The sequence below is a fragment of the Protopterus annectens genome, chromosome 6.part0 (assembly GCF_019279795.1).
Source record: "Protopterus annectens isolate FY-2018-M chromosome 6.part0, PAN1.0, whole genome shotgun sequence".
Taxonomy (NCBI): Eukaryota; Metazoa; Chordata; order Ceratodontiformes; family Protopteridae; genus Protopterus; species Protopterus annectens.
The window spans coordinates 1703982449-1704000380 of record NC_056737.1 but is presented as its reverse complement, the minus strand read 5'-3'; the positions used below and the strand labels follow the sequence as shown (position 1 = coordinate 1704000380).

The window sequence follows — 17932 nt, the reverse complement described above, 5'->3', positions numbered from 1 at the left end:
CTGGCGTGGCCAGTCTGGGGCAATCAGGATCATCTGAGGTTTGTCTTGTCTGGCTTTTAGGAGAACCTTTGAAAAGAGAGGCAGTGTTGGGAAGGCATAAACTTTTAGGTTTTTCCAGCTGAACGAAAGAACATCCACTTTCCATGCTTGTGTGTGATAAGTCCTTGTGCAGAATTTTTGTAGTTGGTAATTCAGTGGGGAGGCAAAAAGATCTATGTCTGGGCACCCCAATTTTTGCGTTATCATGCTGAAGACTTGTGGATTTAGTTTCCACTCGTGAGGATCCATGATGTTTCTGCTTAAGTAGTCTGCCAGAGTATTTTTGTTTCCTGGCAGGAATTGTGCTTGTAGATGAACTTGATAAGTTAGAGCTGTGTTCCACAAGGTCATGGCTTGTCTGCATAGGGGGTAAGAATGAGTGCCCCCTTGCTTATGTACCACATTACTGTGGTGTTGTCTGTCTTTAATAATAATTGCCCTGGATGCAGAAGGTCCTTGAAAGCTGTTAGGGCATTTTGTACAGCCAACATCTCTTTTTGATTGATGTGAAGATGCATTTGGTCTGTGGTCCACTTGCCCTGAATACATTTTCCTGCCATGTGTGCTCCCCAGGCGTAATCCGAAGCATCTGTTGTTAAAGTCTGCCTGGCTGTGGGTAGAGTGAAAGGCTGACCATTGTTGAGGTGACATGCCTGTGCTCACCATCGAAACTCCTGTTGTAGGCAAGGAATTAGTGGTATTACTGTTTCCAAACTGTGGGAGTGTTGAGTCCAAACACTTTTTAGGTACCATTGTAATTTCCTCATACGCAGTCTGGCATATGGAATTAGTAGTATGCAGAATGCCATGAATCCCAAGGCCTGCAGAATTTTTCTTGCAGGGAGTTGGGACTTTGTTGCCATCAATTGAAAATACTGAGTCAGTTGTCCTTGTTTGTCTGGCGTGAGATAAGCCATCTGGGCCGTTGTATTTAAGCTGGCACCCAGGAATATTATCTCTTGTGAGGGCACTAGTTTTTACTTCTTTTCATTTACTGTGTACCCTAAGCAAATTAGCAACCTTTTTACAAATGCCAGATGCTTTAGAAGAATGTCCTTGCTCTCTGCTTGAATAAGGCAGTCGTCCAAGTATGGATATATTTGAATTCCCTTTTGTCTGCAAAATGCAATCACTGGTGCCAGGCACTTTGTGAAGACCCTGGGTGCAGTGGATAAGCCAAAGGGCAGTGCAGAGAATTGGTAATGCATTGAACCAGCTATGAATCTGAGGTATCTTCTGCAATTTTGTCTGATAGGGACATGCAGGTATGCCTCTTTGAGGTCCAAAGTAACAAGCCAAGCCTTCTTGCCCAGCATGGGAAGAAGCTGCTGTAGTGTCAACATTTGAATTTCGGAACATCCAGGTAAGTATTTAGAGTAGACAGGTCTAGTATGAGTCTCCAGGCTTTGTCCTTTCTGGGGACCAGGAAAAGTCTTGAGTAAAATCCTTGTCCTTGTTCTTGCTGTGGCACTTTTTGAATAGCTCTCATGTCCATGAGGGCTGTGATTTGTATTTGTGCCTCTGCCCATTGATTTTGTGGCAGGTCTGGCATTCCTTTTAGCCTTGGTAAAGTGTGAAAGTGGAACCTGTAACCTTGAGACACAATATTCAGAACCCATTTGTCTTGGGTGATTGTTGCTAAATTTTGAGAAAAAAGTGCTAGTTTCCCCCCTAAGGGAGCTGCCAAAAGGGAAGTGCTTGGCATTCGAAGGGGGAAGTCATTGGGACTGTTTCCTGTAAGGCTGTGACTTGTCTTCACCTCCTTTTGGGGTTGAAGCACGCCACTGTCATAGTCTGTAAGAGCCTCGGGGCTGAGATCTGCCTCTTTGTGGCCTGTGACACTGGAAAGGACCAATTCTTTGTAGGTCAATTTCTGCTAAACCGTGGTGGCTGTACCTGTAAGAAATCCTTCACTCTTTGCATAGATTTTGCCTTATCCTCAATTTTCTTTAATACCTCTTCTGCCTTAACACCAAATAAAATGCCTTGCTATAAAGGGGCATCCAATAATTTTGCCTTAACATGATCTGGTAAACTTTGTTCTTTTAGCCAAGCATGCCTTTGAATCACAGATCCTGTAACTGCTGCTCTACAAGAAGCCTCTATAATCAAAACCCCACTTGTTCAGCTGCATGCAATAAATCCTGCATTTCCTTATAGTCAGGATGTTCTGAACTTGTAATCATTTTCTGTTTTAATAGAGACATTAAATATTGCTGGTATTTAAGCATGTGAAACTGGCAATTTAAAGCCCTCGCTGCTAAAGTTGCAGAAGTGTAAACTTTCTTCCCCCATCTGTCTAATGCTCTAGAATCCCTGTCAGAGGGAACTGGATTTTTAGCCGTGGAAGCCTTAACCCCTTTGGAGCCCTGGGAAATAGTTTCTGGGTCAGCAGCAGGGTTTTTATAAAGAAATTTGTGAGAGTCAGGGACTCTAACACCTGTCTGGTTTGACTGGAGCAGGGGGTAAAGAATCAGGATTTAAACTGGATTCAGAGAACACATCATCCACAATATCCAACACTGGTGGAATAGCAAGGGGTCTGTGCTGAGGCAATAAAAGAAAGACTCTGAGCCTTTTCTTGGATTCTGAGTAATCCTGGCCCTCCCAATGGAAATGCTCCCTCATGGTATGTAAAGTTTCCTCAAAAGAATAATCCTCAGGAGGAGAGGCTGAAGAAATTGATTCTTCAGCATCAGAATCCTCATAGGGGGGTAAAGAGTATCCCTGGTCTGAAGAGGTATCTGAATATATGGAAACCTGGTCAGAGGAATCATAGTCTGTATCCTGCCTAGGCCTTTTATCAGGAGGGGGATGGGTACCCCTGATCAGAGTAATTAAGTCTTCGGCCATTTTGAGCATCTGCTTTTTAGGCATGGAGGCCTGTCCAGGTGAATGCTGTACTTGCTTCTTTGTCTTTAATGGAGTTTTAGACATGGCTATAGTTTTTATGGTAAGCTGTGAAGGTCTGAAAACACCCTCAGAAGCTGATGCCTGCTCAGCGGCTCCGGACCATGTGAAGGGTTAGTCTCCATATGCCCAACACTGAGTATCCAGAGGCTTAGACATCTCCACGTGGGAGTCAGAGGCGGCCTGTGGCTCTGAGGTTGCAGGTGTCAGGGGCTGCGAAAGCGCCTCAATGAGAACCGTCGACTGGCCTAAAAGAGGCTTCATAGTCAGTTTTGGGCCTCGGATGCCTGTCCTTGTCTTTGCATTTTTTGTGTATTCCGGTCGCCGGTTGCTCCGATGGCATGGTATAATTAAATCTTTGGCCAAAGTAATGGCGAGCAAAATCAAACAGACGTTTAATACTGTGTTTGTTAAATCTAGCACAAAACCGACAACTAGTGACGTTGTGATCTGGGCCTAGGCATAGAATACAGTAAGAATGAAAATCCTTATGAGGTATTTGCTTCCCACAAGAAATACAATTATTAACTTTTACGGACATCGGTCTGAGGCAAGAAAACGTTTCCCCAACGGGGTACTTAGCTTTATTGAAGACTTCGGGTCTGGAAATAGAATTTGATATCTCAGGAGTCGGCCGACCGGCACTTCGAACTGCTTTTGCTTCGGGCACTGCGCGGCAAGAAAGACTGAAGAAAATGGCGTCGGCTGCATCTTATATACCCCTGGCGCACTGACGTCAAGGAGGAAGCGACAGCAACTGACGCCGGACCAAGACTTTGGAACTCTGGCCGACTGCGGGCCTGCCTGACGGCAGGATAACCCAAGTGTATGACTGCAGCAGTGAAACACGATGAACATTTCTTGGTTACAGTCAAGGCAGTAGGGTTCTGTCCTATATCCTTATTTGTTTAGATTGCATCTTTCAGACCTAACGTTTTCATCCGAGGTGTTCTACAGTCTATATGCAGATGACCTGAAATTGGGTAGACTAATTACATGTGTTACAGATGAGGCATGGCCGCAAAAGAACTTGACTGAACTGACCATTTGGGCACAGGAGAATAATATGCTAATAAATACATCAAAAACTAAGCATACAAGATTGGGGAGACAAACTGAAAGGTGAATATTTAATACAGCAGTCAGTGATTGAAACTGTATATTCATTTAAGGACCTGGGTATATGGGTAGATCCATCTTTGAGTTGTTCTAATCATGTCAACAAATTGGTTAATTATAGTTATAGAACTATAAGTTGTATAAAAAGATTTATAAAGTCTAGTAAAATCAGAAATTAAGAAGTTATTGTTAGTTACATTAGACCCACACCTGAGTATGGAATAACAATATGGAAACCTCATAAGAAAACAAGCATGAATAAACTGGAAAGAGTACAGCAGAAATATACTAAGGACATCCCTGGATGTGAAAATTTAAGTTATTATGAAAGACTAAAATATCTGAACTTGTACACTGCCTCTTAGACGTCTAAGAGGAGATCTAATTCAGGTATATACAGTATTTACTTAGAGACAGCTACCTCTGGGAATGTTTGAGGTTATCAAAAAGTAGTACAGAATCATCAGTCAATCTATGTAGAAGATTCTATAGGAATGAGAAGTGTACCAATTGGTTCTCTGTGAGAGCAGCTGATGCACTGAACAGATTACCAAATTACATTAAAGCAACCACTAGATAAGATATTTTTAAGCACAGCCTGGACACTTTATGGGAACAAGTGTTTTGGTATGTTAGCAGGCTAGAAGAGCATTAATGCTTGTGCTTGAAATATTTGTACGTACGTATTACATGCATGTGACTGGTCACCTTTATCACACCTCGAACTTAATGAAGCAGTTACCTTCTTTAACACAAAATTTCTGCAAATCCTTGACTATCATGCTCCATTCCACTCTACTAGGATAAAAGCCAAAACTGCCCCTTGGCTAACTAAGCAAACAAAAGAAAAAATGATCCTTAGAAATAAAACCTGGTCCAAATGGAAAGCTACCAAATCTCCATCTGACCATCTCCTCTATAAACAGTTAAGAAATACTACCAAGAAAGACACTCTTAGAGACAAAAAGGAATTTTATCTCCACCTTCAACAAACTACACAAAATACCCCTCAAAAATTTTGGTCAGGTATAAATAACCTTCTTAAACCAGGACATTCTACTACTCCTACCCCCTCAGGATTTAACCCTAATACCTCTATACTCTGATCCCAAATGCCTTTAATAACTACTTTACAGAAGCCATTCTAACACTAGCAAACTCACTACCAACACCTACTGCATCCTCACATGATACCTACCTCTCCAGCCTCTACTAATGTCTTTCAAATCCAACCTGTGTCTTCTTCTATCATATATAAGCTTCTCTTAAAACTAAAACCATGCACCCCATCAGCTGACCAACTCCCTTCTGAATACCTACAAATTGCTGCTAAAGCTATCTATCACCCAATATCTATTCTAATAAATAGGACCATCTCTGAAAGGAAAATCCCCTCAGTTTGGAAGATATCTCACATAATTCCCCTTCATAAAGGGGGCCCTTCTTCTGAATTATCCAACTATCGTCCTATTGCCTTACTGTCCCCATTAGCTAAGATAATGGAAAGGTGTATACACAAGCAATTTCTGAACTACCTTCTTCAAAACAACCTTCTAGCTGACTGTCAACATGGTTTCAGGCCCCATCACAGTACTACCACTGCCCTTCTGTCCTTTACTGACTCCATAAATAAAAATCGAAACAGTAACCTTCTCTCATCTGCTCTATTTATAGATCTATCAAAAGCTTTTGATATGGTTAACCATAACATACTCCTTGATAAACTTAACAACCTCTCTTTAAGCTCTCATACTCTACAGTGGTTTAGAAACTATCTGGAAAATAGGCAACAAGCAGTTCTATGGGAAAACAACCTTTCATCTTTACTCCCAGTAAATGTAGGGGTTCTACAAGGATCTATCCTTGGACCCCTTCTTTTCTCAGTATTTATTAATGACCTATATTTGAACATACCACAAGCAACCTGCATCCAATATGCAGATGACTCGACATTGATCTGCTCTGCCATAAATACTCCCTCTCTCCAGTCCATCACCCAAACAACCTTTCATAACGTTGAAAAATGGTTTATGCAGCATTGCCTCCTCCTAAATCCCAAAAAAACAAAGCTCCTTCTCTTTACTCCTACTAATAAATCTCCTACACCTCTCTTTACTATCACCTCAAATAATTCAACCTGCATTAACCCTGATAATACCACTCGACTATTAGGGGTAACCATTGACAACCGTCTTAACTTTGATGAACAAATAAATAGTACTATTAAAGCTGTAAATAAAAAAATTGGGACACTCTATAGAATTAAACCTTTCCTTACCCCAGCAGCCAGAAAAACCATTGCTCAGACCCACCTGCTCTCCACCCTTTTTTATGCTTCGACCATTTATACCACACTTTCTAAAAATAACATCAATAAACTCTCAACCTGTTATAACAGTATAGCTAGATTCATTAATGCAACTCCCCTTAGAACTCACCACTGTTATAACCTGAAACAACTAAATTGGCTAGAACTAAATAACCACCTACTTTACCAACAACTACTTATAATTCATAAAACCCTTCACTTCCCTGAAAATACTCCAAGCCTGGCTAGACTTATTTCTCCATACAAGAACCTAAACACACTTCGTTCTGCCAATAAGTTTCTAGTATCTATAACTAAATCACATAATAAAGCTGGTGATGCACTATTTTCTAATTCCATAGGGAAACACTGGAATCTAATCCCTCAAGAAATAGCGACTCTTCAGTCCACCTCTCTCTTCAAAAGACAAATCAAAGCACACCTTACTTCTCAATGGCTATGTCCCTGTACCAATCCCGATTGAAAGTATGTCTCAATACACCTTATTATTTTTCCTTCCTGTCCCCTTACTGGCCCTACCTGAAGCTTTCTGGATTTGAGAGGTGAATACTAAGGGATTCCTATATCTCTTAATAACTTTAGTATGTAGTTCTTGCTTTTTGTTGTTAACTTGACCTTATTTTTTAAAATGTGATAGATATCCTCTCTTGTACCTTGTATAAATCTACTAAGAAAATTGTTATAAATCACTGTAATTTTATCCATACTGGAGCTTTTCTCCCCGGGCCTCTACTGTAAACGGATATATGTCCAGCTAGACTAGCCCGGTCAACAAATGTAAAATAAAAATAAATAAATAAATAAATATGTATATGTATCCTTGAAAAATCAAAAAGGGAAAGACAGCCATAAGGGCCTACAACTCTGCGACTCTTCTAGCAGAGGTGAAGGCTGTCAAGAGAATGGTTTCCCAATAACAGAATTTCAGAGACGCAGAAGTTGCTGGCATGAAGAAAAGTAGACTTGTTTTTTCAGTACAAAATTAAGGTCCCAAGCAGAAGTAATAGCTTTACTTGGAGGTTTTAGGTGGAGTACAGCTCTGAGGAATTGTTTGACCTCTAGTCTAGCCGGAAGAGAGGGATCTAGAGGTAGATTTCAGCTGTATCTGCTTTTCTATGCCTTAAATCGATGAATTCTTTAGATCAAATATCAGTAGTTCACACAGATAGGAGAGGACCCACTGAAGGGTTAGCTTAAACTAGGTCCTGTTTTTTTTTAGACAGACACCATATAGAAATCTTTTCTATTTGGCTATTTAAGTTTTTCTGGTCGGTTTCCTTGCCGCCTGGAGAACATTCAGCAAAGTCCTAGAGAACTGGTATCTAAAAGAGATCAGAATCCTGTCATCCATATCATAAGGTTGAGGGATAGTAGGTTTGGATGTCGCCATATTCTTGTGTCCTAGCAGGAGGGCCTCCGCCAAAATCATGGGGAAGGTAAAGTTCTAGATATCAGACCAGACAATTTGGTTAGCTGAAGAGAGGAATCCCAAATGTGAGGAATTCAGCAGTGATAGGCCTCTGGTTTAAGCACCAAAATGCAGAGTGCAACATAGAAATTGAACATCTTTTGTTCTCAGTCATCAAGTACTCTTGCCAGTGCTTAAGCCTATATTAAAAAAAAAAAAGAAAAACTATGTCCTTGGGAGTTCCCACCACATTGGGTCTACTGAATATCTTTCACTAAAGTTTAAAAATGTTTGAAAAAAAAAACACCAGAAGTTAAAAATATGAACTCTCACTGGGCTACAGACATTCCCAGTATATACATTCACCTGCATTCACACTTGCAGTTCTACTCTTCCAAAAATCAGAACAATCATCCTTGGAATTTGAGTAAGCAGCCAAATACTATGAACTGCATCTTAAAAATAAAACTAGAAATTTACTAGAATATCTAACATCATCCTTGGACAAAGATTGTGAGAAGATGGTTTTATCTTTTATTGACAGGGCAGTCAAGGGAAGTTACAAATCACATTTCGTGAAAATATTAAAAATGGAAATTCAGTACAATTTTTTTTTTCAAAATAAGAAAGTAGGAGGCTTGTAACCACTTAAGAAGCAGATTTTTGGGGAGTGCACAACGATTTAAAATAAGTACTGGAACGAACAGGCAGTGAACGGTGCGACAGCAGTTTCTGGCCTGAGATATACAGCCACTTATATAAAGAGCAGAATCCCTGTTTATTTACCCATTTTCAATGCACATTTATGCCAAGGGAAAAAATGAGTCCCAAATCTTGATTTTTTTTTTTTTTAAATAAGAAACATCTTTATTAAATTAACACGTATGACATGGGCAATCATACATTTATATAAATGAAAACAAACCATACTGACATTAGACATCACAAACCACAGTGACATAATTGTAGTTGCAAACATTCACTTATAATATATCCAGTCATTGTCAGTCAAATCAGACATTACATAGCTCATTCAAATCTTGCCTTCTTTTAAACCTCATTCCTCCTCTGCATGTACTGTTCGCACAATTCCCATTTTTTCCTAAGTAATTTGCTCCTACCCTTTTCTAGAGATCCGAATTGCAGTTGTTTTCTCTCTGTTATATTCACTACTTCTAGTAAAGTTGGTTTAGACTTTGATTTCCATTTTCTACTAACTGCTTTTTTGGCAGCCACCATCCTAATCTTGAAGTGCTGATACTCTTGTGGGCACTGTTCATGTTGTAAGCATATAAACCAACCTGCTTTTTTTTTTTTTTTTTCACGTACAAGAAAATGTAAGTTTACAGAACACTGTGTGAATGTTAAGCTTTTATTTTGTGTGTGTGTGGGGGGGCACGACAACAACAGACACAGAATTCCCAATCACGTTTGTGATATTAACAGCCATGAAAATAATTCATGGGCTACACATTTTGTTACTGTCAACAGAAATCTCTCCTTCACTTGGGAAGGAAAGACCTGCTGACCAAAGTAACCAATGGAGGCTGCGGATCCACTCAGACAAAACCAGACATTTGGAGCCACACACACAACTGTAACAAGGCAGTACATGTGGCAGCACACATCTGTAAACTACACTGATATCACTTAACATCCTAGAGACTTCAGGGGGACTACACTGGAGAGGGACACTCCTGTCTTTACTTCCACCTCCCTCAGAATTGTGGGTGGGAACTGGGGCTGCAGAAAGGAGGGCACAATGGAATACTAGGTAGTTACAGAGCAAAAGGTACACAGGAAAAAATCTGTACCCATTCCTTCCTTATTAACATTTAAGAAAAAAACACATATCCCACTGTTCCTGCACAAGTTTGTCTGTGTCCATCTGTTTTGGACTTGTGAAAAGTATTCACCCTTTAACACTCTGCATTCACAGCAGCAAGATACATAAAAAAGGACCAGCAAAAATAGGGGTATTTTGGAATCAAATAACTTTTCCTTCATACATCCCTTCTGCTAACCATCATACCTCTTTTAAGGATATTGACTTTTTTAAGTAATGCTTTATTACTTAAAATAACAAAAGCTTTTTGAGTAAATCAAGTAGAAGGTCCCAGACACTGCACATACAAAAATACATCATACAAACAGGAATTTGACAACTAAATGCTAATTTTGTTTTCTGTGACCATCCTGCTAATCAAACTCTGCATATTAAAGTTGCAGCAAAAACTATGACCAATCCACCCAGTATCACAGCCAAACTCGCTGTCAAAGTTTCCCCTAAGGAAAGGGTCCAGTTGGTTCAACCTACTAATCAAAGCACCTGTAATTCATGGGTGGTTAATATGTTCAGGAGCATTAACAAGCAAAACTATCAAGTACAGCTGCTGCACAATGGGCAAGCAAAACAACAAATAAGGAAATGCACAGAAAATTAAAGCTGGTTCGTCAATGAAAATCAAAATTAACAGTTTTCTACTACACTGCTCTATTCCATTACCAACACAGCAAGCTACGCAGTGATAAAAATTAGAAGTTATGTACCTACCATAACGTTCCATGTTAGTTGTCTTCTCTCGCCTTCTTTCTTGCTGGATGGGTTCGGAGCCGATCCTCGGCTCCGACTCGGCACTTGCTTTAGCTTGAGAACTCCTTTTATCAGCTCGAGGCAACCCTATATCCCATGATGCAAGGCGGAACTACCTCAGATCTCGTTTGGTAGCTAACCTACCCTGCTAAGGACTAACCTAACATATTTAGGAAACCCAAGTTCATAATAAGAGTCCTCTAATGAAGGCTCAGGAGGAAACAACCTGATAGGAACTCTTCAAGATCTGTCCAGGCCAGGGGGAAGGAGGGAGGGGCGCAAGAAAGGCGGCGAGAGAAGACAACTAACATGGAACGTTATGGTAGGTACATAACTTCTAAATGTTAAGTTGTCAATCTCACCTTCATTCTTGCTGGATGGGACCGTGTCCCTAGCACCTGTATCCCGGGTGGCTCAATGGAATAGACTCTTGAGAACTGTGGAACCAAAACTGGCCCTGTCTCTGGAGGCCAAGTCTAACTTGTAATGAGAGACAAAGGTATGAGGAGTGGCCCAAGTAGCTGCTGCACAAATGGTATCAATGGGTAGTCTATCCTGAAAGGCTGCAGAAGTGGATAGACTCCTGGTTGAGTGTGCTTTCGGTTTAGAAGGTAGTTGCTTGCCTCTGAGAGAGTACACATAGGAAATGGTGGAAGACAACCATCTGGATAAGGTCACTTTAGACACTGGGAGACCTATCCTGTTTTCTGCATAGGAGACAAATAATTGGTCCGATTTCCTGAATTGTTTCGTTCTATGCAAATAGTACCTGAGCTGACGATGGACATCCAAAAAATAAAGCTTTTGTTCAGCTCTGTCAGAATAGTTTGGGAAAAAGACTGGTAGATCTATGGATTGATTAATATTGGTTTGAGACACAACTTTGGGGAGAAAGGACGGGTTCGTTCTTAAGGATACCCTGTCCTTATGAAAAACCAAGTAAGGGGAACGGATGCAGAGAGCTTGAATCTCGGAAACCCTTCTTGCTGAAGTGACAGCCAGTAAAAATATAGTTTTCCAGGTCAATAATTTCAAAGAACATGAAGCAGACGGTTCGAATGGAGGTAACATCAAGGATGCCAACATTAAATTTAGATCCCATTGCGGAGGAGGATGCTTTATCGGCGGCTTTAGGAGAAAAACTCCTCTCAGAAAGGCCTTGCATAATCTATGAGACATAATGTTATTATCATGCAAGCCAACATGATACTTGGAAATAGCAGCCAGTTGAACTTTAACTGTAGATGAAGAAGATCCTGACTGAAAAACCTCAGCCAGGAAATCTAAAACAGAATGCACAGGAGCAGTAAAGGGATCAATATTCCTGGAATTTGCCCAAATAGAAAAACGTCGCCACTTGCTAGCATAAACAATTCTGGTGGACGACTTTAAAGAAGACACTAAGATGTCTCTGACTGAATCAGAGATCATCGGAAGCCTGGCTAGGGAAGGAAGTGGAGCAACCAAGCAGTGAGGTTGAGAGAATGAATGGCCCGGTGCTGTTGACCCGACTGGTGGATCAAGAGATCCGGAACTGGGTCCAGATGCCAGGGCTGCACCAGGAGGTGACGATGCAGAGACTGAAACCAAATTTGTCGAGGCCAGTAAGGGGCAATGAGAATCAACTTGGCCCTCAAAACGGTGGCTTTCTGAATGACTTGAGGAATCAAGGGAAAGGGAGGAAAAGCATACAGAAGTCCCCGGGGCCAATCCTGGGTTAGAGAGTCTCTCAGGGGTTGGCCTGGTAGGGAAAGAGGGTGAAAAATCGGGGCACTTGTTGTTTTGGGGTGTAGCAAAAAGATCGCAACAAGGTGTGCCCCACTTCAGAAAAATCTGATCCACTACAGATTGATGGAGAGACCACTCGTGAGGCATGAGAATGGATCTGCTCAGCCTGTCCGCCAAGAGGTTGGACCTGCCGGGGATGTGCGTTGCTATCAGAAACCGATGAGAGGAGATTGCCCATTGCCAAAGTCTGAGAGCTTCTCGACACAACGGATAGGACCTGGTCCCGCCCTGCTTGTTGATGTACCAGACCACGGACATGTTGTCCGTTTGTACTGCAATAGTCCCCGTGGGAAGAAAGTCGTTGAGGGCTTGCAACGTTAAAAGCACCGCTCTCATCTCCAAGACATTTATGTGCAGATGGTATTCTATGGGTTGCCACGTCCCGTGGACCATCCTGCCCTGATAATGCCCCCCCACCCGATCAGAGAGGCATCCGTAGTAACTGTGGCAACTGGAGGAGGGGGAACAAAGGGTCTGCCCTGATGAAGAAGAGGGGAAGATATCCACCAGTTCAGATGAGTTCTGCACGATTGTGTGACTAAGATTTCGTGCCTCATCGGAAGACTGTGGAATGACCACTGAGTGAATAACACCCACTGCAGAAGACGCATGTGGAAGCGAGCCAGTGGTAGAAGAACAATGGCCGCAGCCATAAGACCTAGAACCTTTAGTATCAATCTGGCTTTGACCTTGCTGCTCTGCAATAGAATCCGAACGAATTTTTGGATGTCCAGAATTCTTTGATCTGTTAGTCTGGCTAACATTTTGACGGTGTTTAATTCTGCGCCTATAAAGGTGATAAATTGGCAAGGCCGCAGAGAAGATTTTTCGAAATTCACTGAAATTCCCAAACTCCTGCAAAGCTGCAGAGTGTAGTCTCTGGTCTGAAGAAGCTGACACCTGGTGGTGGTGGAGAGGAGCCAGTCGTCTAAATAAGGAAACACCTGGAATTCTTGACGTCTCAGATGAGCTGTGACCACTGCCATGCATTTGGTAAACACTCTGGGGGCTGAAGTGAGGCCAAAGGGCAGGGCTCTGAATTGGTAATGACTGGTCCCTAGCCGAAAGCGGAGAAACCTTCTGGAGCCTGTGAATCTTTATGTGATAGTACGCGTCCTGAAGGTCTATAGAGCACATCCAGTTGTCCTTGCCCAGAAAGGGCAGAATGGACTGAAGCGTGACCATCCGGAATCTTGCCTTCTTGACAAATCTGTTTAGACTGCTCAGGTCTAATATTGGTCTCCAATCTCCCGTCCTTTTGGGGACCAAAAAGAATCTAGAGTAGACGCCGGATCCTACTTGGTCTGCCGGAACAGTCTGGACGGCTCTTTTTCCTAGGAGCTTTGAAACCTCCTGTTCTGCCAAATCCCTTTGACCGGGTGAGATGCCTGGAAGGGATTGTTGAGGTATGGGATACCTTTCGAAGGGGATTTTGTAACCCTCGGATATGATCGACTGTACCCACATATCTTGTGAAAGGGAATGCCAGGCTACTGGGTACAGCGAAATCCTTCCCCCGACTGCCTCCAAGGGTGGACAGTCGGGCAACCCCTCAGGGGTGCTGAAAGGGCTTCTCAGGAAGAGACTCCCTGTTGCCCTGGTTCTGAGGACCCCCCTGCCTCTAGGGCGGCGTCTATTATTGTTACCCCCTCTGCCTCTGGGGGTAAACTGACCACGTGTGTCCGGTGTAGCTCCTTGGGTTTTGCGGAACCACATCTTCCCCTCCCTTCTGACCCTTGGGATATGGTCTAGAAGGGGTGGAAAAATGGACTCCAACGGCAGAAAGAGTTTTACCGTCCTGCTCACACCTGGTCAAGGTATCCTTCACCTGAGGTTCGAACAAAGCCGAACCATCAAAGGGGGTATTGGTGAAGGACGCCTTAAAGGGGTCCGCAAAATTACAAAGCCGCATCCAGGCTTGACGTCCAAGAGCCACTCCTGTGCCTGCGGCCCTGCTCGCTCCATCGGCCACATAGGATATGAGCCGCATGGAGGAGTTGGATAAGGAATTCAGGATTGCTAGCTGTGAGGCAATCTTTTCTTGAGCCCCAGCAGCAGAAGGATCCTGGACCACTTCACCTAGTTCCTTGAGAATATCTCTTTGAAGCCTGGTGAAGTGACAAAGGTAGTTCAGCGAATGCATAGCAAAGGTCGCTGAAGAAAACATCCGCTTTCCATACCTGTCCATGGTCCTAGAGTCCTTGTTAGGAGGATGGACAGGTACTGAAGGATCCGCAAGTTCCGTCTTAGTGGCGGCCGCCACCACCATAGCATCCACAGAAACGACCTTGAAAAAAAACTGTTTGTCCGTAGGGGCTGTAATAAACTTGGATGGCCTTCTGGGGACAGGTTCCACAGAATCTGGAGCTGCCCACGCCTTTCGAGCCACTACCTGCATAAGTGGGTCGAAAGGCGGAGACACCCAAGAGGTGGAGGGTCGGGATCCAAAAGCCTCCAGGTATACCGACTCATCCTCGGAGGGATCAATGGATGGCCAATTCCCCCTCTGTTTGAGGAGTTCAAGGATGTCTGAAAAGGAGACATCCTCAGAGGGGGATCGTGGGGAACCCTCCGACTCATCTAAGTCGGTATCAGATGTAGCAGAGGCAGGTGAGTCTGGGTGTTTCCTCTTACACGCCCTCTTCCGAGGGGTTTACCTGTAGGATCAGGAGAAACTTCGGAAGAGGAGGAAATTCCCAATGGGGAAACCTGGGGCGATGGATCCCTGGGCCTGAGAGCAAGAGGCTGGCAAAAGGTGTCTACAGGCACCGAAGAGGGAGGAGCTAGAGGGATGGACCGTTGACCTGGCTCAGGAGCCAGGACACTCCTCATCACCTCAAAGGCTCCCTCCCCGGGAGACCGGAATATCCCGTTCGAGGAAACAGGAATTCCCGGCTCCACTGAGAGGGAAGGCTCCGAGGCCGATGTCGGTGCCGAGCTTACCAAAGCCGAAGCCCCGAGAGGGAGAGCGGGGTCGGACAAGGGTCCGATGCCACTAGCCCCCTCGGAGCCGACCAGGGAAACTCGACTGGATCCCTCCAAGGAAGGTCTCAAGGAGGAGATCGGAGCCAAAGACGACGGAGCCAAAGGATGTATCGGCTCCGGCGCCGAAACAGTCGCTGTCCCGAGAAGCTCCGGCTCCGAACTCTGGTGGGGAGTCAGAGGAGGAAGTTCAAGGGGTGAAGCAATAGCCGAAGTCTGCTGAGACGGGCTATGGAGGATTTGGGCCAGTGCCTGCGACTTTAACAGCCTGCTTACCACCCTCTCTAAATCGTGGTCAGACAGCCTGGAAGATCTCGAAGATCGGCTCCGATGACTCCGCTCCGACAAAAGAGGAGACCCCGGAGCCGAGTGGATCGATTCCAAAGACGGGGACCGAGATCTCTTCTTGGAGGAAGTCATCAGAGCCGACGTCCTATGGGTTCCAGATGGAGCCGAAGGCTTCTCAGCTCCGATACTGGATACTGCGTCGGCTCCAGCCGGAGCAGACAAGGCAACAGCAGATCGGGTGTCGGAACCGATCGGAACCGACCCTAGCTTAGAAGGAGAAAGATCGGCTCCGGCCGGAGCCGATCTCTACTCCGAAGGAGTCGGAGCCACCGGGGGAGGCTTGGAAGCTGTAGCCTGACCCCTGGATGGCTTGGAAGGCTTACTGGACCCAGTTTTAGTGGGTGAACCTTCCGGCTTTAGCAAGCCACGGAGGATTAGCTTGTTCCTCCTTTCCTGCAGGACTCGCTGGCTAAAAGAGTGACACAAAGCACAGGAGTCCTGCAGGTGTAAAGGCCCCAGGCAGTAAACACAAGAAGTGTGACCGTCTGTCAGAGACATTTTCTGACAGCACGAGTCACACTTCTTGAAGCCCGAGACCTTTACCTCTTTAGACATAGTCTAATGAGAAAAGAGTAATAAATACTCACACAGACACACACACACAAAAACAGTCACACAAATTAATCCCCAAACACAGACACACAGATAAGGATTAATAAGGAAGGCCTAGGCCTAACTGAAAAAATTTTTAAAACTTTTTATAAAGTATAAAATTTTTCTAAAAGGGGAATAGGGTGGTTAAATGTAACACTAAACACCAAGAAATAGGAAAAAGGGGAGATAACCCTGACTAAAGCTGTTTGAAACTCACTTACCTCAGCTGGCAAAAAAGGAGACCTCTTCGCAAAGCGGCAAACGAGATCTGGGGTAGTTCCGCCTTGCATCATGGGATATAGGGTTGCCTCGAGCTGGTAAAAGGAGTTCTCAAGCTAAAGCAAGTGCCGAGTCGGAGCCGAGGATCGGCTCCGAACCCATCCAGCAAGAATGAAGGCGAGATTGACAACTTAACATCAAGGTCTTACAAAAACACTGGCAGTTTTACTGAAGACTTTGTAAGAGGACATAGATCATGTTTTACAGAGAGAAAAACTGTGGTAGCACAAATGAAAATGCTGCGAGGAAAACTTAAACAGTACATAACAACTTCCAAAGAATTTAATAGAAATAATGCTTACCTTGCTTCACTACATGAATTTCACTTTCCCTCTTCTCCCATAGGCCATAGCAGGTAGCACCATTAAGGCATAGAACAGTTCCGTTCTCCCTTGAGATCTGGTTCTCACCAATTCCATGCTCGTTAGACCATTGATTGTCCTTAAACGCACACAGCCTTTCACCACTCTGCGCAGCTAAACATAAAAGCAAACATGTAAGCAGCCGAAGGGACATAGTGCATTATCACATCCATGCTGTGCTTATATTTTGTTCACACATTTCTAGCTTTAAATATTACCTTTAGCATTAAAAAGGAAAGGTCCTTCTAACAAATGGACAACAAATACAGAACAAGACTTCAATCTTCCAGAAACCATTTAACAGGGGCTACAGCCTCTTTTTTGTTCAATGCGACTGAATACTGCTTATCTGCATTTTGCATTATGCAAAAATACACAGTTAAACATTCTGTACCATGGCCTCATACGAACAGAGCTGGGTAAACTGGCTTAAACAAAAAAGTACATGGTATTATATAAAACTGGCCCAGCATTATTTTTCTGCGAGATGCAACTGCAGACTTAGCTATATACTTAAGACCAAGCACAGCATATTAAAGTAACTGACAAGACTGAAATATGAACAGAAAAAAATTATTAACTCTGCATGAACGAATACACAGACCATCAGATTATGTGAGGTCAAACAAATCCTTTTAGGGACCACTTAAAGCAAAACGTAAGCACGCCTAAAACCACAGTGGCAGTACATTCTAGGGAACCACTGTTTAACAGGTAAAGCAACAAAAATTTGAAGTCTTAGGGTTTGCACCAGGAACAACCAGCAAACCCAGTGAGGTTGCAAGCAGTAACCAAACAGAATGACTGGGAAATATCAGCCGTTTAAGGTTAGAACCAAACTCAAAAACATTATCACCATGACCTTTAAATTAATATGAAACCAGATAGGCAGCCAATGAAATCCCTGCAGAATTAAAGTAATATGCCAGAAATGGAACTACCATTAAGCTAATTGAGCAGTACAGTTCTACACTGGATGCAGCTGGTCAATCTTGAGTCAGGAGTCCATGAACTAGCTCTAGCATACAGTTCCAGTATATCACAACACCTTCAGACAGTGTGGCTGCTAACAGGAATCTAGCACAACATTAACATTTAAAACCTTCAAAATTATGTGAGCTTGTATGTGTTTCTTTATGTGACTAATACATTCCTAACACATATTTCCAGGTTTATTTTCG

At 43.4% G+C, this 17932-nt stretch overlaps 1 protein-coding gene across 1 annotated transcript in view; it reads right to left on the bottom strand.

Moving 5' to 3' along the window:
* The window catches only part of BMPR2 (bone morphogenetic protein receptor type 2), a 1499742-nt gene that overhangs the window by 973850 nt on the left and 507960 nt on the right, over positions 1-17932 (bottom strand). The window contains exon 2 of the mRNA XM_044075094.1: positions 16692-16865. Coding sequence (XP_043931029.1) covers positions 16692-16865 — 174 coding nt within the window. The remainder of the gene's footprint in view (positions 1-16691; positions 16866-17932) is intronic.